The sequence below is a fragment of the Nanorana parkeri genome, unplaced genomic scaffold (assembly GCF_000935625.1).
Source record: "Nanorana parkeri isolate BGI_ZX_2015 unplaced genomic scaffold, ASM93562v1 scaffold1700, whole genome shotgun sequence".
Lineage (NCBI taxonomy): Eukaryota > Metazoa > Chordata > Amphibia > Anura > Dicroglossidae > Nanorana > Nanorana parkeri.
Genome location: NW_017307968.1, coordinates 294,969 through 319,386, shown reverse-complemented (window position 1 = coordinate 319,386; position 24,418 = coordinate 294,969). Strand labels below are relative to the sequence as shown.

Genomic DNA, 24,418 nt, shown 5'->3' with positions numbered 1-24,418 from the left:
AAAATTCCATATTAGTGGTCCGTGGTAATTAAAAAAAATTATGAATTTAGTGGTCCATGAGGTCCGAAAGGTTGGTGACCGCTGCTGTAAATTAAATACAATGTCCATCCCTGAAGGGCAAGTAAACCCAAGGAGGACAAGTGACTATCAGTAACCCACGAGTAGATGTTTTGCTCAGGGCAAGGCTTGACAAATCCCAGGAGCCAGGTAGCCAATGCTCCTTACAAATTACAGCTGGCCCCTAACTCTTGAGTTTTTCTCTAACTGCTTTCAATGGAACTGGCTCTAAAAAACAAATCAGCTGGCTCCTGGATTGGACAGACTGGCTCTTGAATTCCATATTAATGTGTCCACCCCTGGCTCAGGCCATATATGAGTAAACACTGAGAGGGGAATTTATCAAAAGTGGAGCAGCTAAAATCTGGAGCAGCTGTGCATGGCAACCAATCAGCTTCTCGCTTTCATTTTCAAATCGAAACTGAAGAGAGATGCTGATTGGTTGCTATGGGCAACTGCTCCAGATTTTAGCTGCTTCACTTTTGATGAATTCCCCCCTGAGCGTTTAGCACAGTGAGAGGAATTCACACAGTGATATCTTCAGTTAGGACGAGCTCTTAGGCGACCTTGCCTGAATACAGGATACTCATCCACTATGGCGTATGACTGTATATATGGCAGATCGCACATAGGCAGGCCTGTGGTCCGTTTGATAAAAAGATTAAAAGTCTCCCAAAGTTCATTATAAATGTTATCCTAATCTGACATGACTAAACGGTACATAAAGGGGACACGGAATGTTGGGGTATTGCTCCACCAGAAAGCAAGGATACTCAGAAGAAATAGCAGCCCTCCTCACCCTCCATCCCCTGATACCTTCCTCCTACTCTTATGTGTTCCTTCAAAGAGGTAAGATTTGGTTCAATGACCCAACAGAACCAGATCAAAGATACACTTCAGCCAGCACTGCCAGAGTCTCTGACAAACCATCCCCACATGGGACATCACTCAAGCAGGAAAAGACCATTCCCTGTTTTACAGTAGACGGGTATCCTATACACTTGTACCTTGACACAGTCAGCATGTAGCACCTACCGTTGTATTAATAAATATAATGAGATAAGAAAGACATTGATCTCTCCAGCTCAGTCCTTGTAAACAGGTCACTTATCCGGTAATATTTCCACAGAGCCATCATAACACACTGAACTTTGTACGTAGCAATCAGCAGCCTCCCTAGATAACTAGACGCCGGGTGACGTAGCAGCCACTATCTCCCACCAAGGGGAGACTCGGAGGTGTTTCTAGAGAGACAAAGCTTGGCTCATTGTATAGAGATGTCTCCAAGTCTCCTCTACCTGTACGCAGGGCAGACACTCAAAGGTAGTAGTTGATGCGAGATGGGATTGTTTTGCAGCCCGTCGATGAGAAAACCTTTTCGGCTTCAGGAATGTAAACCAGACTGTCTGCCACAGACTGAACAATATCTCTCTCATTCGCCAAGCGTTGCTGTACCAGCTCACTGCGAACGCACTGTCTGACGTGGTTAGGACGCAGGGGTAAAAAAGGCACAATGAAGTCTATGAGGTTCTGCTTGATGATCTCGGACCGCCAGAAGCCATCTGCCAAAGAAGATGCGCATATAGTAAATAGCATAGGAGATTTCTCAGGCAGGCAGAGTAATACACTTAAAAAGGAGAACTATGGGGGTCAGTGTTTTTCCCCATAGTTCTCCTTAGGGTAACGGGAGGACACAAACTAGCGTCCTCCCGTTAACCTAAGCTCAGTATACCGCGAGCTACAGCTCGCGGTATACTGAGACGCCGCAGCCAGAGCGGATCCCGACTTAGATGACGGGATCCTCCCAGCTGCGTGAGTGACAGCTGGCTCTGCCTATCTAGAGGCAGAGCCAGCTGTACCCGCCCCCTCCCCCGTCCGTTCCGCCAGTCAGCGCTGGCGGATCGGGGGGGGGAGAGGGGAATCCAGCCCCTCCCCCTGACACGGCAGAGGGCCGTGACAGGATCAAGAGGTGAGCGAACGCCGGTATGTGTTCGCTCACCTCCCGATCTACTGAGCCGACCTGTGACAGTCTCATTGTCACAGGTCGGCTAGAACTATGAGGGGAGTGAAAAGCACTCCCCTCATAGTTCTCCTTTAATGCATGTTTGTATCTATTACCCATTAAGGGCAAAGTGGCAGGTTCTCTTGACAGCCCCTTCACCAACACTAATCCCTATGTAAATTCTGTGTTGGCCAGTGTCTGAGCTTACAAAGGCTAAATCTCCACACTTGCACAGTTGAAAGATGTATCTATATATATATTGGCAAAAGTATTGGGAAGCCCCTCCAAATCATTGATTCAAGGTTTTTTTTCCGTGACATTTCCTTGCTACTAAATATCCCACGGTCACCTGTTAGTGGTATTATAACAAAGTCGAAGCAACTGGGAACAACAGCAACTTAGCCACGAAGTGGTAGGCCATGTAATATGACAGAGCGTGCTCAGCACATGCTGATCCAGGAGAACGGTATTTGCCTGACTGCATTGTGCCAAGTGTAAAGTTTGGTGGAGGGGGGATTATGGGGAGGAGGGGGGGTCCAGGGGTTGGGCTTGGCCCCTTAGTTCCATTGAAGGGAACTCTTAAAGCATCAGCATACCAAGACATTTTGGACAATTTCATGCTCCCAGTTTGGGGATGGCCACTTCCTGTTCCGACATGACTGCGCACCAGTGCACAAAGCAAGGTCCATAAAGACATGGATGGGGGAGTTTGTGGTGGAGGAACTTGACTGGCCTGCACAGAGTCCTGACCTCAACCCGATAGAACACCTTTGGGATGAATTAGAGTGGAGACTGCGAGCCCGGCCTTCTCGTCCAACATCAGTACCTGACCTCACAAATGGTCCAACATTCCCATAGACACACTCCTAAACCTTGTGGACGCCTTCCCAGAAGAGTTGAGGCTATTGTAGCTGCAAAGGGCGGAGCCAACTCAATATTGAACCTTTCGGACTAAGACTAGGATGCCATTAAAGTTCATGTGCGTGTAAAGGCCGGCGTCCCAATACTTTTGGCAATATAGTGTATGTCATGGGTATTGTCCATTGTGACGGTGCTGCAGTGACACAAGCACAGTACATTGTTCAGTCTATGACAGTAAGCTGCACTCACGTTCACGGTCTGATATCACAGCGTTGGCTATAGCCGGCCCTACATCGCTCAGCTGGATCTCTTCTCTGTCCCGGCGTTCTCTCCAGAATTTCAGAGCTACCCGATTGATGTCATCTCCTCCTGAATTGCTGCAAACACAAGTATATTAGTGGGATCGTCTCAGAATACACATCCTAAACAAAGATGGATTTTGGTCAATTTCATATAGTGGCGTAGCACACATTTTCGATGTGGTGTATAACATTAATGTGTTACTGCAACACTGCATGTTGTGGAGCCTTCTACTTTCTCACCAGATGTTATTCAGCCCTAGCAATAAGCTGCTCATCCTGAGAGGAGGTCACATGCTCCCGTATACCTGGAAACACCATTTTGTTATTTTTCAGACAGTTCAGGCAGAAGAAAGAAGCAGTAAGGAGCGTGGTAAAGAGGAGTATTGGCGGGTGGGAGGTCGTTCTTTCAAGAAAATAATCTTTTTAACATAAGTAAATAATTGTAGCTAAGGTCACCAGTTCCTTATGAAGAGAAATATAAAGGTGACCAGTTCCATAAAGCACCAGGTCACGGACTAACCCTATGAAGATATATATATAAGTGACCAGTTCCTTATGAAGATAAATATAAAAGTGACCAGTTCCTTAAAGCACCAGGTCGTGGACTAACCTTATGAAGATAAATATAAAGGTGACCAGTTCCCTAAAGCACCAGATCACGGACTAACCTGATGAATATAAATATAAAGGCGACCAGTTCCTTGAAACACTGAAACACTAGGTCTAGGACTAACCTTATGAAGATACGAATATATAATTAGAATTGATATATATAGAAAATGTGACTAGTTTCTTGAAGAACGTGGTCATGGACTAAGCTTATAGGGTTAAATATAAAGTTGACTAGTTCTTTGAAGGAGGTCATGGACTAACCTTATCAAGATAAATATAAAGTGTGCAGTTCCTTGAAGAATAAGATCATGGACTAACCTTATAGGGCTAAATATAAAGGTGACCAGTTCCTTAAAACACTAGATCATGGACTAACCTTATATATACATGTGACTAGTTTCTTGAAGAACGAGGTCCTGGACTAACCTTGTAGAGTTAAATATGAAGTTGACCAGTTCTTTGAAGAAGGAGGTCACGGACCACCTTGTGAAGACAAATATAAGGTTGACCAGTTCCTTGAAGAACAAGGTCAAGGACTAACCTTATGAAGATAAATATAAAGGTGACCAGTTCCTTGAAGAACGAGGTCAAGCACTAACCTTATGAAGATAAATATAGCCTTCTTGTAATTTGAGCCAAACACCACCCACGACGGGCCCAGGAAGGGGACGATGACATCAATGAGCCCCGGGTGCATTTTGTCCATCTCCTCAAACAGGAACAAGGATCGGCCACAAGCAGTGAGGTTACCCTGGATCCACTGTTTGAGATTCTCCTAGAAGATGAAGATACAAGTCATGACAATGGACATTTATCAGAACAATGAATCAGTCTTCCTCCTCGTGTCTCCACAATGTGTCCACCTGCACTGTGAGAAAGGGGAGCTGTCAGGATAGAGATCTGAGAGCTGGCAATGATAACTCATTTATAAAAGGTGCAGTGCTGTCATCCCGATCCTTCCATCACTGGAGTTCAGCTTTACGTTACCCCTTAACCCCAAAGTCTTTTGCTCACCAGCCTACATCCCTGCCTGATCCACACTGTGCTCGGTGAGGAATAATCCCATTCACTCCCATGGAGAGGCCGTGTTACATGTATTGTTATGACATGTGATGGACGGCCTCACCATATAAATGGATTCCCTCCATGGCAGGGAGAGTTTGCTGTGTGGCTTCCTGAGGGCCCCGCAGTGTGGATCTGGCAGGAGCATAGACAGGCAAGTAAAAGACTTTAGGGGGAAGGGAAGTAGCTGTATCTTTTAACCCCCCTGATGCTGACTCCTTAAGGCTGGGAGTTGGAGGCAGGCATCCCGATCATGTGATGAGCTGTCACATGATCAGGAGCTGGCCCCCAGTTTTAAATAGTGACCAGTGGCATCACAAGGGGGGTGCGGCTCACCATTGGAGGGGTGTCACCTGGATGTGTACTCTGAGCCTGATGAAGGGGACCCTGCGTGGCCCCGAAAGTGCTTGATATTCCGAGTGGCATCTATCATTAAATGGATTTGCACGGACTTATGAGTTTCTGTCGTGCTGATGACATCTTTATTCACTATTGGAGGGGTGACACCAAAATGACTGACAGTCATTTTGGTGTCACCCCCCTCTAAAAAGTCAGGCACTCGGACATGGACCGAGAACCCAACGGTGTAAGGAGAGAGGAGGGGAGCCAGCGGCATACCTCATGCTGCCAGGTGAAGTCCCCTCCTCTCTCTGCCAGCATCCATCACCAAGATGGCCACCGGCAGGCGTCAATTAGATGACCTTGCATGCGCGATGACGTCATCGAGTATGCCAGTGGTGACGTCATCGCGCATGCGCAATGATGTCACTGTGGGGTGTGACCCCCCCGGAGGGTGCTAGAGACCGTGCTCTCGGTACTGAACCATAGGGGCTGCCTGACGCACACATGCATACAGCTGGTATAAAGTCCCGCCCACCAGGGTGACACATACGTGTAATGCCGGAAAGAAAGGTATTAGCCATCAGACAACATTTGGTGGCCCACCTTGTACTGATCGAGATTCTGAGCATGAGGGAAGTCCAGGATGGGAGAGAAGTGATGGACGTACGGGCTGCGGATTCCATCTCTGTACAAATGTTTCACCATCAGGGAACTCAGGAACGTCTTGCCTGTGCCACTCCAGCCGTGGAAGGATAATACAAGCGGCTTGCTGGGGTAATCCGTCTCCACAAACTCCCTCAGAGCTTTCACCACCAGCTCCTGGGCCAGGTGCTGCCCAAACAAATTCCGAGCAAGGTCACACTCCAAGGCTGCAAAGACAAGACCAGACAACAAGATAAAGAAACGCACAAGGAAAGAATTTTCTAGCAGCGCATTCAATAGTCCTTCCTACCTCTTATGTTTTTTTGCCATGCATGGGTTTGGTCCCTGTGCACTACATGCTTTGCTCTGAACACTGAGACTTGTCGTTGCGTCACCGGTCGCTTAAAAGGGCAGAATTGTGCGTTTTCAGCCCCACAGACTGTAATGTGAGCGTCTGAAAAATGCACAATTTTGCATCTAAGAACCATCTCCTCCTCCTAGTAACACTCAAGCCTGAAAAAGCATAATAAAAACGTGCAAAAAAAGTTTAAAGATCCCCTGAAAAGTGCAAACGGCGACTCACACGCATGTGTGGGCGCTAGGGCACACGCCTTAGATGGCACAGGGGCCCTAAAGAATAACTTTATTTATATACAACTTAGGTTTTACAGCCCATAATAATTCTCCCCCCTTGTACATGCCTCAGATCAGTGGGCAGCCCAAATGCAGAAGCCGCAGCCTACATCATTCGTTGCTGTACACGTACGGTCTATTCTCCATAGGCCCTGATGATAAAGGCACCACAGTCCAAGACTGGAAGGAGATGCCGGCATTGCCATTAGGACTCCACAGATGCAGTGGCCGCGCTGGCTCAGAAGGCAACAGCGTCAACCCCAGCATAGGCACCAGGTCCCCCACCGATAAGAACAAGGGGCATATCTTGAGGAAGGCAAATGGGGGAGCTGTAAGGCTGTCGTTGTATAAAAGTGGAGTTACCCTTTAATAATGACACAGAGCTGATCTCTAGTCACGTGACGCACATGACTTTGTTTCTGGAGGGCCTCTTTAAATGAAGGGAAACGTCCCCACCAGTGGACTATACCATTTAGTACACGGAGGGGGGCGGATCTGCCCAGAGAATTGTTAGTCGCTCTTTCACTCACCGTCCAAGCTGGGCTGGAAACCGCACTCACAGGAGCTGCTGGGGTACAGGCTGCATTGGAGGGAGGACAGCTGCCAGCACATCCCGGAGCCAGCAGCCCACAGCACCAACAACACCAGACGGCCAGCCATCCTCACCTCACCCGCGGCATGACGGGTAATGTAGTCCGTTTCCCCCCTCAGCTTCTCAGCGGGGCTAATGGTTGGCCTCGGCGTCACGTGACCGCCGATGTCAGCAGCTGGCCGCCATGTTGGTAGAGGAAGTCTGACGTGTGTGTATATAATGCCTCCAACAGCACAGTCGAATGATGCTGATTGTGATCAGTCTTTCTTATGTAGCAGACATTGTATCCTGTGTGTACCGGGTGTATGCTCTGTCAGTCAGTACATCCACAAACGTAAAGGAAAGCTGAGCCTAGGCATGACCAAGCAACTAACGTGCCACCTCTCCCCCATCTTGTGGCCCCCAGTGTGTAATATTTTTTTAAAATTCATACTAACCCTTTTCCAGGTGTGTTTGGGTAAAGCAGAGCTATGGTTGCTTTCCCTCAAGTTATGTGTGCAAACTCCCTGGCTGGCGCTGACATCTTTTGTGGTTGGGATTTTGGGCCATGCTGATTGTCCACATCAGGAAGGATGGTGTAACACATATGTGTAGCTACATTGTGAACACCTTGCAGTGGCGATGCTTGTCCTAGCAACCATTGATGTTATGTTGTGCCCTAGCAACTTATGACATGTGTGGTGTCCTAGCAACCAATGAGGCTCCTCCTGGCAACTAATGATGTGTGGTGCCCTAGCATGCAATGTCACTCATCCTAGCAACTAATGATGTTATGTGGTGCCCTAGTAACCAGTGATGCTCATCCTAGCAATCAATGAGGTTATGTGGTGCCCTAGTATCCAATGGCGCTTGTCCTAGCAACCAATTATGTCGTGTGGTGCCCTAGCAGCCACTGACACTTGACCTTGCAACTATTGACATTGTGTGGTGCCCTATCATGCAATGGTGCTCACCCTAGCAACCAAAGACGTTATGTGGTGCCCTAGCATCCAATGGCGCTTGTCAGAGCAACCAATGACGCTGTATGGTACCCTAACATCCAATGACACTCATCTTAGCAAACAATAATGTTATGTGGTTCCTTAACACGCAGTGACACTTGTACTAGCAACCAATGACATTATGTGGTGCCCCAGCATCCAATGACGCTTGTCCTAGCAACCAGTGACGTGTGGTGCCCTAATATCCAGTGACGCTTGTCCTAGCAACCAATGATGTTGCGTGGTGCCCTAACATCCAGTGACAATGTGTAGTGTCCTAGCAATAAGGTTATGAGGTGACCTAGCAACCAATAAGGTTATGATGTGCCCTAGCATCCAATGATACTCATCCTAGCAACCAAAGAAGTGTGGTGCCCTAGGACCCAGTGATGCTTGTCCTAGCAAGCGTGGCAATTGTCCTAGCAAGCGTGGCCTAGTAATTGTGTGGTGCCCTAGCATTTAATGACTCTCATCCTATCAACCAATGACATTGTGTGGTGCCCTAGCATCCAATGACATTTGTCCTAGTAACCAATGATGTTATGTGGTGCCCTAGCATCCAATGTCGCTCGTCCTAGCAACCAATGATGTTGTGTGGTGCCCTAGCATACAATGACGCTCATCCTAGCAACCAATGACGTGGTGTAGTGCCCTAGCATTCAGTGACACTCACCCTAGCAACAAATTACATTGTGTGGTGCCATAGCATTGAATTACGCTCGTCCTAGCAACCAATTATGTTGTGTGGTGCCCTAGCATTCAATGACGCTTGTCCTATGATGTTGTGTGGTGCTCTAACATCCAGTGACGCTTGTCTTAGCAAGCAGTGACGATTGACCTCACAATGTCCCTGGTTTCTAGGATGCCGGTGACCCAGAGGCAGTGGGCATGACATGTATGTGAATTTATTTATGTATTTTTGGTAAATTGTTTGTTTACACAGGACACGGCTGTCACAGTCAGAGCAAGAATGTTGTAACAACAATCAAGTCAATACATCATTTCTAGAGCAGGAAACCTGTTTCCAATAAACAAACATGATGTGTAACATCCACCCCATATTCATTAAATAACTGGAGTACGTGCAACTCCATCGTCCATGTTATAAACTAAGGAGAGATGGGAAGTCCTGGGGACTTGTATTCCCTAGAGCGGATAAAATGCTCAGCCCAGGAGCCTCCGTGCCGCTTCAATGACGGCCCAGCCTGCACGGCATCAGAGGGGCCCGGGGACCACTAAAATGTTCTCGCGGACCACCAGTTGGCGACCGCTGATTTAGAAGACTTTTTTTTGTAGTCCGAGGAGGAACAGGTGAGCACGGGAGCTGGTTTTCATCTTGTTACTGCCAAGCTGTAATACTTACAATGATGGAAGTTAAAGAGTCCAAACACACACCTTTTGTTCACTCTTCTCAACTGCCAAGCCAAGAAGATACCCTATATACAGTATCTGGGTATGGAGGACCATGTGACCCACTTCCTCTCATGTGACAGTGTAAGCTCTGCCATCCAGTGGAAGTGGAAAGTCCTCAACCTAGTCCAAGCTCCAACCAGGGGGACTCTTGAGGTTACACAGGAATGGTTGTCATCCATTCTGATAGCTGAACAGAGCAGCGGGGGGTTCATGCGTTGGGGGGGGTACCAAGGAAAGGTGAGCATGCGGTGGGAGGGGCTGCCAAGGAAAGGTGAGCATGCATTGCTGGTTGGGCATAGCACAGGTTTGCTTTACCACCTCAAGAGAACTCCAGCTTAGAAGAAGTACAAGTACACAAATGGTTTACATCAATACATTTATTTACATGGATATGAGTAGCACATGGCTATGTACAATGAGATGATGTGAATTACTGTACAACCAGACAGTGCACCGCTATTTACACAGGAGCGCCGAGGCCTATGTACACCAGAGTCATTTACTCTGCACCAGGGGTAGCCAAACTCCGGCCCTCCAGCTTTGGTGGATCTACAAATCCTATGAGGCATTGCAAGATTCTCACAGCCACAGACGTGACTCCCGGAGAGAGATGCATCATGGGATTTGTAGTTTTTCACCACAGCTGGAGGGCCGGAGTTTGCTTACCCCTGCTCTACACATACATCAACTGACATTCATCATCCTGCAACTCTCTCCGGGTATATACAGAAACTTGGAGAAAGGAAGCTGTGTTACCCATCCCAACCAATCAGACTTCTGCTTTCATTCTCCATGCTATACATACTACAGATGGGCCACTATGTTTCATTTACACCAACTTTTGAACACGGCTCCTATTGGGAATTGCTGTCCCCAAGGAGGGAAGCCGGATATTCTGTACATTCGGTATACGGTATATTCAACAGCTTCTTTTACTTAGCAAAATGACGACAAACTTCACAGCTTTTTCGGGATGACGTATAATTGAGACCCTTCAATGGCAAAATGGCTGGCAATATATTTATGTACATTTGTGCAAACATATTCTTTTGTGTTTTTTTTTACAGTCCCGTCTAATGATCCTCTAAACCCTTGGTTCTCAACTGGTGGGTCGTGACCCAAAAGTGGGTCGCGACCCTGTGTTCAGTGGGTCGCCGCATGCCTCCCCCTTTTCTAGGTGAGAGACTCCTCAGCCTCCCCCTAGTGCAGCATTGTCAGTTCTCGCACCAAGCAGCCATTCAAAATATGCTGCCCGGTGCCGAGTGTCAGCTTAAAGTGGGATGGGGGCAGGGGCGTAACTAGAAATCACAGGGCCCCATAGCAAAATTTTGTATGGGGCCCTGTGATTTCTAGTTACGCCCACCTGATAACCCAAACAGCCCACCTAAGGGTGACCCTGCAGAGCCCACCATAGACTCTCTGAGGTAGGCTCTGCAGGGCCTCAGGCGGGCGGTCAAGCCCTCTTACCTGTCAGCCCTGATCCTCTGTCCGCCTCCTTCTCCTCCACGATCGACTCCTCTGTCACTAGGCCCCGCCTCCTCGATCACCGGGCCGGCCCCTCGATTGTCGGGCCCCGTCCCCACCCCTGATTTACTGAAAATGGCTGCCTTGCTTTAGTACTATGAGACGCTGACCCGGAACAAGTGTGCAAACCAGGAAAATCAAAGTGATTTCCTAAATCTACATATTTGTTCTAAGTCAGTACCTTAGAAAGTACTGAAGTCACGGAACCACCATGACATCCAGGGAACCAGGGAACGTGAGGTTAGTAATGGCAGCCTCCGTATTCCTTTCTACGGCTTTTCTTCTGAAAGTGAACCTTGGCAAACCAGAATGATCATGTTATAGTGTGAAGTGTAATCTGTCTGTAGTTCATTTAAAGCTGAACTCCAGGCACACACCCAAACACACAGATGAAATACTTATATGGGAGCTGTTTTGCATGCCAAAGGATTTGTATTTCTGTCCATCCATCTGTGATAGTTATACAGCTCATGGCTATATTATACATGGCTGCTCTCTGCAGTAATACATAGCTAGTCCTACGACTGATCAGGAAATGGGTTTTAGCTGCTGCTATCTTTATATAAAAATTATAATGATGTTTTTCCAGGAGAGCCGTCAGCCATCTATTATACGGTAGTAGAAGTGAAGATATTTTACTGACGGTTTTATAAAACATGTGACCCCCCCCCCATGTGATATTTGGCAGGCATGTAGACAAACATCACAATCTCCGCCTTCATCTGTCTAATTTATTTTTTTTGTCTCCCCATACTTCGCATAAGCTTAGTGAAATGCCCATTTTTATTGCAGTAAGTTGAAAATCATTATTGAACTGTAAAAGGTGAAAAAGAGAATGAGTTGGCTGGTCCTGAGGATGGAAATTGTGGTGCCCATAGTACCCAATCAGATTTCAGCTAAGTAAATTAAATACATTACATTGCTGGTTGTCACAGGCAAAATCAATCAATGGAAGTGACTTAAAGGAGAACTATGGGGTTAGGGCTTTTCCCCATAGTTCTCCTTAGGGTAACGGGAGGACGCAAACTAGGGTCCTCCCGTCACCCTAAGCTCAGTATACCGCAATCTACAGCTCGCGGTATACTGAGACGCTGCAGCTCACGTTATACTGAGATGCCGCAGCTGAAACGGATCCCACCAATTATGTCTGGATCCGCCCAGCTGCGTGAGTGACAGCTGGCTCTGCCTATCTAGAGGCAGAGCCAGCTGTACCCGCCCCCTCCCCGTTCCGCCAGTCAGCGCTGGGGGATCGGAGCGGGGAGGGGGGGAATCCAGTCCCTCCCCTGTCACGGCTCTGTGCTGTGACAAGATAGAGAAGTGAGCGAACGCCGGTATGTGTTCGCTCACTTCCCGATCTACTGAGCCGACCTGTGACAGTCTCATTGTCACAGGTCGGCTAGAACTATGAGGATGAGTGAAAAGCACTCGCCTCATAGTTCTCCTTTAAATTAAGACCTGGCATAAGACAAGCATCATTTGTACACATGCCATTCCCTTTATAATCAGTAGATGACACCTAATACATTTATAACTCCATGCACATACTGGCCATATGTTGGCTGCATGGGGTCACCAATTTGTACATTTTACCCCCTTCATGGCAGTTGGATTCAGTATTATACGTATATGGCCATCATAGCAAGGGGTTGATCTTTATACTTGTTCATCTTGTTAATAAGCAATTAAAGTTCTCTGATACATAATGGGAGGAATTTATCAAAACTGGAGCAAACAGAGTCTGGAGCAGTTGCCCATGGCAACCAATCAGCATCTCTCTTCAGCTTGCTCAGGTAAGATTTGAAAATGAGAGAGAGAAGCTGATTGGCTGCAGTGAAAATCTGCTCCACATTTTGTCTGCTCCAGTTTTTATAAATTCCCCCCCAATGTATTTTTGACAGTTGTCATGAATATAGTGATTTTACAACTCTGTTCATATTTGGCATTTTGGTCTGGTCGTTTCAGGCAGTCTATGGGTACTAGGGATGCACAGATACTTTTCGAGTACCATTGCAGATACTTGGCATTTTCATGAGATCTACCAGGGTTGCAGAGGTTGCAGCTGGGACCTGGCTCTGGCGCTCCACCACTGACCTGAAATCATTAGTCTGTATTGTTTTAGAAAAACTGTCACATGACAATAAACAAAAATGTATCAGTACTCGTACTTGTAAGTACTCGGCAAGTACCAGTACTTGTACTCGCAAAACTGGTATCTGTACATCCCTTTATTTATATTTATAAAAACAAAATCATACATTAAAACAGAGATGTACAAATCCCAGGAGCTCCGTGTGCTCCTTACAAATGACAGCGGCCTCCTACTTTTTGAATTTTTCTCTAGTCTAGTCTTGGAGCTCAAAAGTATCTGTAATGTACCGAGTACTGTACTTGGTATCTGTGCAACCCTAATGGGTACCCAGGCATTGTGAAACTACAAGTCCCAGGATGACTTGCTAAAATCATTCACAGTAGCTAGGCACTCCAATTTTATGGGCCTATTGTTTATTCCCCCACCAAAAAATATATTGATCTGTGAGCCACCAGCCCTTCAAAAATGATCCTGGTCCTTAAAAATTAGGGTCAGTTGGGAGAAATGCCATGTGCCGAGGTCTGTAGCAACTTACAGGAACGAAGCTCAGTGCTTTTGCTCACTCCTAGACCCACCACAAGCATCTCCCCTTCCACCTGAGCTCTTTCATTCATTCATTGGATGACCTCCAATCGGGTATGACTAATCACAAGCCCTGCAGTCAGTAGCCATTTACTCAATGCCATTATGGCGCTACGTAAAATGAGACACTGCACTTGTCCAGGTCCAACCTCCATTTTACACCAGAGCTCCCGAAGCGGCCAAACATCCAGATTTATGATACAAAAGTAGAATATTTGTCAGGTCTAAGCCAAGTATAATTTTTCCTAAATGAATACATACAGTGCAGCCATTTTTTGGGGGGAAATTTTCTAAAGATCCAGCATGCACTGCGGCAAAATATTGGCCTCCATAACAGAAGCCACTGAAAAGTGCTATTTGTTTCCTCAAACAAGTCTCTGAGATGCATTGCATTGGGCATGTTTTGTCCCTTTCACATCCTTCCCTCACAACGATTCAGTCTCTACCTCCAGGTGCAGTGTTATAATTCGCTGAAGCGCACTGAGGGCTCCAGCTTGTGTGACAGCGCGCTGAGGACTTTGTCAAATTTGTCGTATCTCTCGGTTTGGCTCCCTGCTGCTCCTCGGCTGCCCCACAGCATTCGCATTTGGAACTCGGTACTGGAGACCTCTGCGAGATCCGATCTGGGGTGGAAACCTGTTGAGAGGTGGAAAACACACAATCAGGCAAGGGTCTACACAGGAACTGACAATATACTCTATTATACTCCAGGGCCAGACAACATTTTGGTTTAATTTCTGTCTGGAGCAGCCATTCTCAACCATGTTTCATGAAACTCTAGGGTTCCTCCAAATGTTGCTGGAGGTTCCTTAAGCTGTGGCTGATTGGCCTCCCATTTGATGGTCCCTACTGTCAGGAACCAGATCTGAACCCAGGGCCTCTGCTGTAGCTGGCAGTGGTTCTACCTGCTGAGCCACTTTAGAACCTTGGATAGCTCTGTGCCTGATCTCCTGTGTAATCCTCAGTTAAACCTAGTTTCTGCTGAACTCTGAACTCCTTGCTCCTCCCTTGAACTTCCTATTTAAGCCATGCCTCTGCACTTCCTGTTTGCCAGATTATTGTGCTCCTGCCAATATCTTGCTTCATGCTTGCTCTGTGATACAATCTGCTCATACTGCTACCCGTGTACCGACCTTTGGCTGCTGATTCATCGACTACTCTAATCGTCTTCTGATTCATACCTGATACGTTTGGCTACTGACCTCGGCTTGTTCGCCGACTACGCTTCTGCCTGCTCCTTATACTACTACCCTTGTGTACCAAACCCGGCCTGTTATACTACCAATTGCCTGCTGCTTCAGCTGCTGGACTCTGAGCCTGATCCCAGATCGTGACACTAGGGTTCCTCCAAACGTTGCTGGAGGTTCTTTGAGCTGTGGCTGATTGACCTCCCATTTGATGGTGCCTACATAGTTCCAGGGCCAACACCACTTGACAGAGTCAGCAGCGTGACACTGATAATCTTTTAGGCTGTCTGTAGGGTGACAATTCCCTTACACCACTGTAAGGAAGGCATTCTTCCCACGGAAATCAAGTGGTATTTTCCCAATGACCTCTGAGAGTTCCTTGAGACCTGAAGATTATTTCAATGGCTCTGGAGTAAAAAGGTCAAGAAAAGCTGGTATAAAGTGAGGAAGGGTCAAATTAAATTTTTTTTTTCTTGTTGGAGAAATATCCCCTCACTTCCTGTTCTGGTGACACGCTGCAGCTGGGACAGGAACTGATGGCAACTTTCTGCAACAAGAACAGTAGCAGAGTTGGGAAGAGTTTGACCTCTGTTGGATTTTCATAAATCTCTGGCCTTACGTTAGGAGAACATTATTGTACTAGTCAAAGCTGGACCGGCATTTCTGCTGTGCTGGCAGGGAGGGCGGGTGAACACGGTTATTGAATACACTGCATCCATGCATTATGTAATAGATGATTATATAGACATGAGTCAGCCTGTTGAGCAGCCTTGATAAATGATGAATTTATGCATGTATGTGTCACAGCAGCCAGCATGATAGTCTTCAGTAATTAATGAGAACTGCAGAGATGCATTACCTTGATGGATATTAGACAAGGCGCCAGACACAGGAGAAAGGTGATGTGCTCACATCTCAGATACATGTCATGTTTTTGAGGAACATCATTTTTCTGGTACACACATATAGCTGTATTATGATTAGAAGAGCTAGATGGTGGTGCATGTAGGGTTCAATGCACAGTACTGGGAGTAAATGAAAGGCTTAATCCTCCCAGGCCTCATATATAAAGAAGAAATATCTAAACCTTAGCCACAGGTATCCATTACATTTAGAAAACAGGGTACTCTCCCCTCCATAAGTAGACGGGGCCACCCAAGCCTTTACCTTCACTGCTGGTCTGATCTACAATAGATTTGCCAATCCATGGATGACATATAGCACAGAGAGCCTTTACCCAAGCCTTTACCTTTACTGCTGGTCTGATCTACAATAGATTTGCCATTCCATTGATGACATATAGCACAGAGAGCCTTTACCCAAGCCTTTACCTTTACTGCTGGTCTGATCTACAATAGATTTGCCATTCCATGGAAGACATATAGCACAGAGAGCCTTTACCCAAGCCTTTACCTTTACTGCTGGTCTGATCTACAATAGATTTGCCAATCCATGGATGACATATAGCATAGAGAGCCTTTACCCAAGCCTTTACCTTTACTGCCGGTCTGATCTACCATAGATTTGCCAATCCATGGATGACATATAGCACTTTACCTTTACTGCTGGTCTGATCTACAATAGATTTGCCAATCCATGGATGACATATAGCATAGAGAGCCTTTACCCAAGCCTTTACCTTTACTGCCGGTCTGATCTACCATAGATTTGCCAATCCATGGATGACATATAGCACAGAGAGCCTTTACCCAAGCCTTTACCTTTACTGCCGGTCTGATCTACAATAGATTTGCCATTCCATGGATGACATATAGCACAGAGAGCTTTTACCCAAGCCTTTACCTTTCCTGCTCGCCTGATTTACAATAGATTTGCCATTCCATAGATGACATATAGCACAGAGATCAGCATTGGAGGAGGCTATAGACTTTTCTTTGGGAGAAGAGCAGACAACAGAAACAGTGGTAGGAGAGCTAAAGAGGTCAACGGGTAACTGAATCTTCCATCATGGCCATGAGTAGATATCTCTTGGCCTTCAAATTTGGAACTGTATCTTATGTGGATGCTGGTATGTTGCATCACCCACAGCTCTCCAAGATGTCTCCACTGGAGTATCCTTCTCTATCTTCTCTACTCCTGCCTTGAAAAATGTGGGTTTTTTATCAATTTAAATAAGGTTCTGTCTGCTTTTTGCAAGGGTAAACGTTCTATGATGTGTCCAGATGTGTAGCACCTCCCACTGCCTCAAAATGCTCCACTTTTTGGTTATGGCATTAAAAATGGAAGAGGTCTGTGAAAAGTATTTTACCCCTTGATATCCTAACATAGTTAGGACATCACTATTTCCTAAACATTGTTTATTGCTGACTGATTAGTCAAGACAAGTAATCAAAGCGGAAAAGAACCCTACAGGATGTTCAGACCTGCTTGGCTTGCTGCAGTACTTGAACAATTAACCCCTTGGGGGGGGGGGGGGCTACCAGCTTTGTTTGTAGAATGTATCTGTTGAGTGAATGTAATATGTTGGCTTACCCTGCAGCCTCATCTCAGCATTGGTCCGGTACAGGCCTCCATGATGTGCCACCATCCTGGCTGCTTCCAGGTGAGCCATCACCACTTCGACACCATTGTCAATGCTATCCCAGGGCTCTCCTCCATCCAGCAGAGGGCCATCTCGCTCCAGAAGAGTGATGAGAGGGACAATGTGCGGGAAGGTTGTATTGCTCAATGGGAGGCTCTCTGCAAGAAATTCAAAATCCTTGTAACTATGGTAAGACAAGCATGCCAAAGCTCCAAACACTTTCTCATACTTCTCATATTTAGTATCCTGCAAGTTCTCTATAGAATGACTCATCTCGATGATCCCAATGTCAATATTTTGTGGATTTGTAATGACCACACCACTCGGAGGGGAAGTGTAAGCAAAACCAGTAGCTTGTTCAACAATTCCCCTATGAACAAAGACTTCCTGAACCACAGATATTTCGGTCATCATATCACTTCAGTTTTGGACACTTCAACATTGCGGTCATAAAACCGAAAGTATCGGCATGGCTTTTTCACTATTTTGAAATAAGGAATAATCCCCATTTCTATGGCAGAAACCATAACAACTTTTGTTTTTAAAGGTCAAGTGTGTGGTTTCCTGTATTTTCATAGAGGTGCACCTTTACCTTAATGTGACACATTTCTCTTCAACTGTAGACCCTAACCTCCAACGCTAAGGGGCTTATTTATAACAGAGAGCAGATATTTCTCCATTACACAGTGCTTTGTGTACACCACAGCCCATCTCATTTTTAAAAATGGGACTGTGGTGAGTAGCCAGCAGAGCCCCATGGTCCATGACTGGAGTCGGCCATGTGATTTTGACAGGACTTTTACCCTGAACTTTCATCCAGTTCTATGGAGCTCTTTTGGCTTCAGAGTCCCTCTTTGTGACGATCTGAGACCTTGTTTGCCTTGAACTAAAACTGCTGAAACTGAGGTTTGTACTAGGGATGCACCGATACCGGTTTTTCTGTATTGAGTACGAGTACCGATATTTATATTTCTGTACTCGCCGATACCGAGTACCGATACCGGTACTTCCGGTAGCTTAGAGCCGGCTTCCCGGGCAATCAGGAAGCCAGGCTGCGTGTCATTACCCACCACCCGGCTTCTTGATTGCCCGGGAAGCCGACTCCATTCTGTTTTGCCAGCTGGATGATAATTGGTCGGGAAGCCGGCTTCCCAGTCAATCGTCATCGAGACCGGCCAAACAGATCTGACAATATGGTGACACAACCCCCACCCTGCAGGCATCTCATTCCCCTCACATAGATACTTAGCAGCATTCATTACCAGTCCCTCGGCCAGCTGGGCAGACATTGCTCTCCGGGATCTGTCCATGTCTCCTGCGTGAACAGCGCCCACGCGATCGGCCCTCAGCCTTCTACTGCGCATGCGCAGACTGCCCAGCGCTCTCATTCAGAAACCCTGGGCATGCGCATTAGCAGGCTAAGGGCCGATCACGTGAGCGCTGTGCACACAGGAGAAGTGGGCAGATCCCGGAGAGCTTGGAGAGTGGTGTCTGCCCAGCTGGCTGAGAGACTGGTACAGTAATGAATGCTGCTTAGGATCTATGTGAGGGGAATGATTTGTCTGCAGGGTGGGGGTCATGTCGCCATATTATAAGATTTGTTTGCCCGGCTCGATACTGACTGGGAAGCCGGCTTCCCGGCCAATCGGCATCGAGGCGGCCAAACAGCATGGAGCCAGCTTCCCGGCTCCATGTTCCCTCGCGGCACTGCCGGTCCAGAGGAAATCTCCCTTTGACCGGAAGTTCCAGTATCGGGAAAGGTATCGGAGCATTTGGGCGAGTACTCCCCCAAATACTCGGTATCGGCACCGATACTGATACTAGTAGCGGTATCGGTGTAGCCCTAGTCTGTACCAATGATATTCCTCATTCATTAGAATATATTGGGGGTATTTGAAGTTGTCCACAGTTATCACAGTTCAGCCTTATATATCCTATGTGGTGGGGCTTGGAAGTAGCTGACTAAGTCATTACCTTTGCCCTCATTCATGCTCTTTAGAAACGGTTTGAGCTTCTTCTCATACAAGATGGCCCCTTCTGTGTGCCTCTGTCTCAGGGTAACCCACGTCTGTTCCAGTCTTGAGATCTGTCGAGAAGCAGACACTTAATAACGCTGCGTGTAGAAAATGCATTAATCTAGCTGTGTTATGGCAGCGTTTCCTTCCAGGCATTAATAGAGCAGGCGGGAGGTCTCATTATGTGCGGACGGCCTCCCTCCCTCACCAGTTTACAAATGTGACACCAAATGAAAAGAGTCACATTATATCCTGGCTCTGATCCAGATGTCCCATGGCTAAATCGGACTATTTATCTGTCAGCTTTGACTAAGTATAGAGAAGACACAACAACCTTACATGACCGGATATTTGCCAAGGGATGGGGCCAATCTAGGTTTTACTTTACGATATTAGACAATATATGGGGCTAAAGTCCGACTCCGGCAAAAAAACATTTTTTTTAAGATAGTGGGGTATGGCCATTGCTAGGCTACTGAAAGGCCTGGAGAGCCTTAGGCACCTATATTGAAATACTGGGGGGCTTGTGACATAATTAGATAGGAAATTAAAGCACAAAAGGGACACAGCCAAAGAAAAAAAAGCTGATGGGTTTCCAGGCATGCCCTACTCTACAAAAAAAAGATTTTTTAAAATTATTATTATTAGCATTATTGCTGCCTTAGTCTCTTTTCCTCACTTCCTGTTACATTCAGAGAGAATCAGTGCTGTATATCCAACTATGATAGTTAGATAGGATAGCCCTCCCTAATATCTTGTCTTGAATTGTATTGTGATTGTAATGTCTTCCTTACATTGTAAAGCGCTGCGCAAACTGTTGGCGCTATATAAATACTATGTGATAATAATAATAATGATAGATTCCAGGCAGGACAAAAGAGCAGAGGAATCACCTCATCCATGTGCTGCTGCTCCTTGATTGCCAAGGCACAGGCTGGGGCAGGTCTTAGACCAGTCACACTGATCAACTGCAGTTTAATTTGCAGAAAGGTCCAGGACCTGGCTGTGCTATCTGGAAGGGATTCCAGGATAACAAGGCTTCCTGAACGGAACTACAAATTATTTGACAGGCAAAGCATGAGAATAGTTCAACTGTGTGCCCTGAGTTCAGCTTGAACCCCCATTCATACCTGAACAACTTGGTGTGTTTCTAGAGGAGGTTCCACGCTCGATACTCATATTTCCATGTTATTCTATAGTACCCCTCACATCTGAGCGATGTGCTGTCACTCAACGTTCACAAGTTGAGTGACACAGACTTGTATTGCAGAGAAGGACAGTGGTGTGTCAGACCAGTTCTGTTACTGGATGCTGATTACTGAGTGCACTGGGTCTAACTTTGCTACCTATTGGACTGACCAGTGATATTTAGACATCCCTACAACTGCTGTAACAGGAACGTGGAGGTAAGACTATGGAAATTGGGTTGTTAGTACAATGTCTACCTGACTACATGTAAAGTTCTATGAATTATATTGGATTTTAGGCCTTGTTCACAGCATGTGCGTTCCAGATCGGTAGCTGCTGGAAAGCACCGCGATCGCTGAGAAACTTCCCCCCGCGTTTTGGGGTGGGAGGGGGCGTGGCAGTGCATTGTATTCAATGGCACCGCTTCCACGCCCCCCGCCCGCAGTGTGATCGAACGCGTGGCAAATCTTTGCCAGCGTTCCGTTCCACTGCAAACTTCAATGCTCAGCAATCGCGGTGCGTTCCAGCAGCTACCGCTCTGGAACGCACATGCTTTCGGTGTGAACAAGCCATTAACATTGTTGTTTATTGATTCATTGTTGAAAGACTTCCATCGCTAAATTGTTACATACAGACGCTCAGGGTCCTCTGTACCTGTGACATTTCCAAAGCATTCATTATAGCTGCAAAGCTGTACATATTTCCCAGAGTGCCTTTCAGTTCAGCGGCCAGTTGTATGGTCTTGTGCAGCAGAGCGGCTCTTTCCTCCGTACTGCCCGTGCAGCCCAGGATGTCCACAGCTATCATGATGGACATGGTGTGAAATCTGTGGAGCAATGAAGAGAGGTCACAGCGATCAGTCATACAGATGAGCTGCCTGGGGCCGTTGGGTGGAATCAAGGCTTTCCATAATAGAAGCTACAATAAAGCTGCCCATACACCTTATATATACAGTATGGGCCGCTTTTCGTAGGCGATCGCGTTTTCCTCCGATATTTGTAAGGCTGATGGGCAGTGTACAACCGCAAATACCGTACAATCGATCGACTTTTGACTAACCAGCAGGTTAGAAAACTTCGGTCGATGGTACGATTTTCACAAGGTTTTTGGGGATTTCCGTGCGTCCAAATTCGTACGATCTGCACATGCGCAGATGAAAATACGTGTGGTCGATTACCGCAATTCGTCCAGGTGCTTTCTTCTAATTACCGCTGATCCAACCTTGCGATAATCGGGGCAGGATGGGGCCGCCGTCCGACAATCGGACGACGATTCGATCATCGGACGAAAAGTGTCACCCGATGATCGCAAAGTGTATGGGCAGCTTTACCATTCACCTGACAATGAGTACATCTAATGGCTGCACAGGATTGCGGTATGAATATGGACAATTTCCTATAGGTTTATACCCTGTGCAGATACCCACAGCATTATGTTTATCTCAAGGGAACCATAGTGGCTGGCCAGGAAAATTCCTTCCTATGTTATCAGTTCTTCCACTGACATTAGTCACATATTCCGTGTGACATCGGACACTTAGGTACCCAACGTTGCATCATAAGAAAAAGGGGGGGAGAGTCGAATGCTCCTTGATACCCCTATGTGCCAGGTATTTCTGGTTGCTCTAAAGCAGCCTTACTCAACCACGGTGCCCCCTGGCTTCATCAGGGGTGTTGTCAAATTTATGCACAGCGTAATGCATTTCCATGGGATTCTAATGTGAAAGGAGGACTCTGATATGATGGGAAGGGACGGATTCTGATGGGAAGGGACGGACTCTGACAGGGGAGACTCTTGATGTAAGGGGAGACCCTAATGTAAAAGGGGAGGACTCTGATGTGAAATAGAGGTGCTCTTATTTGAAGAGGGGAACTTCTGATGTGAAGGGGCTCCTATTGAGAAAGGGGGACTCTAATGTAAAAGGAGGGGACTCTGATGTGAAGGGGAGACTCTGATTTGAAGGGGGTGGGGCTCTGATGTGAAGGGGGGTGGCTCTGATGGGAAGGGGAGACTCTAATGTATAAGGAGGGGACTTCTGATGTGAGGGAGGTTCTTAATGTAAGGGGGACCCTAATCGGGGTCTCTGATGTGGAGGATACTTTGATGGGAAGAGGGGGACCCTCGATGTGAAGGGGAGGACTCTGATGTGAAATAGAGGTACTCTTATTTGAAGGGGGGCTCTGATGGGAAGGGGGGGGCTGTGATTTGAAGGGGGCTTCTGGTGTGAAGAAGGGGCTCTGATTTTAAGGAAGCACATGATATGAAGGGGGACTTCTGATGTGAAAGAGGGGACCCCAACTTTTTTTGTTTTTCTTTTATTACCACACTTTGTTTTTTTTTTACATAGACCTTTTTACATTTTAGACTGGGGTGCTTCAAGTTTTTGCCCACTTTGCCCACTTTTAAAGGGTGTCGTGACTGTAGCAAGGTTGAGAAAAGCTGGTCTAAAGACTGAAGGGAGTGGTGAGGGAGCAAAGACTAGGTGGGTATTTGCAGGGGGGAACCTGTTGCTTTCCCTCACATGGCCATAGACCACTTTAAGGCCTCATTCACACACGAATCGGCCTGCACGTACAGCTCCGTGCTGCGTGCGGGGCCGTGTCAAGCAGCTTCCGGGAAGGACAGGTGCTGCGTGTGATTAGAACGCAGCCCCCGTCCTTCTCTATGGGGCTACGCGGCCGTACGCCCCCCTACGCTCACCTCATTTGCAGGTCCGTAGGGGTGCGGGTGATCGTATTCATACGCCGCCGGAATGGAACATGTATGCGTCCCGGCTGGAAAACCCGCACCCCTACGGACCTGCAAATGAGGTGAGCGTAGGGGGGCGTACGGCCGCGTAGCCCCATAGAGAAGGACGGGGGCTGCGTTCTAATCACACGCAGCACCTGTCCTTCCCGGCAGCTACTTGGTACGGCCCCGCACGCAGCACAGAGCTGTACGGGCAGGCCGATTCGTGTGTGAATGGGGCCTTCTAGTCATGTTCTGGTCTTGCTGAGGCCTATTCTGTATAGTGGAGGTTGACATTTTGTTCCGGCATTTACATCCAGCACGTCGCGGCACTCTACGTCCGCACTCTACGCACCTTTCCAGAAGGTCAAGTCGCAGCTGGCGGCCATGCGGTAGCGTTAGAAGCTCCATGCCTGAGCTGACTCCCATGATCCTCTGCATCTCCTTGGTAACACCGAGTATCCTGGCAACCTGGAAGCAACGTGAAGACGAGGATTAATTTCTCCTAATTGGAAATAGATTGTCGCCTCATCTTGGAGGAAGCCTCCCCGGAGGGCACAGCAATAAACACATTAATGGCAGGCATTATAAGCCGGCCCCACCAGCAAGGGAATAGGGTGACGTCATGGTGACATCATTGCAGCTACTAAAAATATCGCAGCCCTTTGGAACTTTGTTAGCGTTAACCTTTATTTCGGATTGGAACAAATATCCGTAATCCCAAAGCCATGATTCCACTTTGAGTGATAATTTATATATGGTAGGAAGAGCTCCGCTCTAATTTAAAGGTCCCCTAACTATATATCACAAGCTGGCTTATATTAAAAATGTATATAATTGTAAATGTAGGATATTATTAGAATCGAAGATGTTTAAGGGGAGATTATTGTGCTTCTTCATTGAGCACATACTTTGATGTTTAGCCTCTGTATTAATCTCAGTACAGGGGCACCTTTCAGTGTATGTTCAATGGAACCTTCACATTTGTGGTACCATATTCCCCTTATTGCATAACACAGATTAGTAGGTTCACCCTGAATTACATTGCAGTCACTCAGCCTCCCTG

General features: G+C 46.9%; 2 protein-coding genes across 3 annotated transcripts in view; both read right to left on the bottom strand.

The window, feature by feature from the left end:
- Window positions 1-1,144: 1,144 nt before the first annotated feature.
- TOR2A (torsin family 2 member A) lies at window positions 1,145-7,202 on the bottom strand. The gene is made up of 5 exons (XM_018571201.1): window positions 7,044-7,202; window positions 5,842-6,107; window positions 4,434-4,609; window positions 3,170-3,297; window positions 1,145-1,619 (listed from the first exon to the last, which is right to left on the bottom strand). Exons 1-5 carry the CDS (start codon window positions 7,171-7,173, stop codon window positions 1,375-1,377), a joined length of 945 nt encoding a protein of 314 aa, XP_018426703.1. The 5' UTR covers window positions 7,174-7,202; the 3' UTR covers window positions 1,145-1,374.
- Window positions 7,203-13,760: 6,558 nt separating this feature from the next.
- SH2D3C (SH2 domain containing 3C) overlaps window positions 13,761-24,418 on the bottom strand; it is a 45,157-nt gene continuing 34,499 nt past the window's right edge. For both annotated transcript variants that reach the window (XM_018571206.1, XM_018571207.1), the window contains 5 exons: window positions 23,708-23,823; window positions 21,280-21,451; window positions 19,397-19,508; window positions 17,374-17,580; window positions 13,761-14,329 (listed from right to left, as the gene is read on the bottom strand). In XM_018571206.1, the coding sequence (XP_018426708.1) occupies window positions 14,154-14,329; window positions 17,374-17,580; window positions 19,397-19,508; window positions 21,280-21,451; window positions 23,708-23,823 (783 nt within the window). In that variant the 3' untranslated portion in view covers window positions 13,761-14,153. The remainder of the gene's footprint in view (window positions 14,330-17,373; window positions 17,581-19,396; window positions 19,509-21,279; window positions 21,452-23,707; window positions 23,824-24,418) is intronic.

Excerpts from the sequence above, each read along its gene's own strand:
- TOR2A (XM_018571201.1), bottom strand. The coding sequence starts at position 7,173 with ATGGCTGGCCGTCTGGTGTTGTTGGTGCTGTGGGCTGCTGGCTCCGGG. Across the intron at positions 6,108-7,043 it reads TTTCCAGCCCAGCTTGGACG|CCTTGGAGTGTGACCTTGCT; the intron begins GTGAGTGAAAGA and ends TTGTCTTTGCAG. Across the intron at positions 3,298-4,433 it reads GCTATATTTATCTTCATAAG|CAATTCAGGAGGAGATGACA; the intron begins GTTAGTGCTTGA and ends TTGTGTTTGCAG.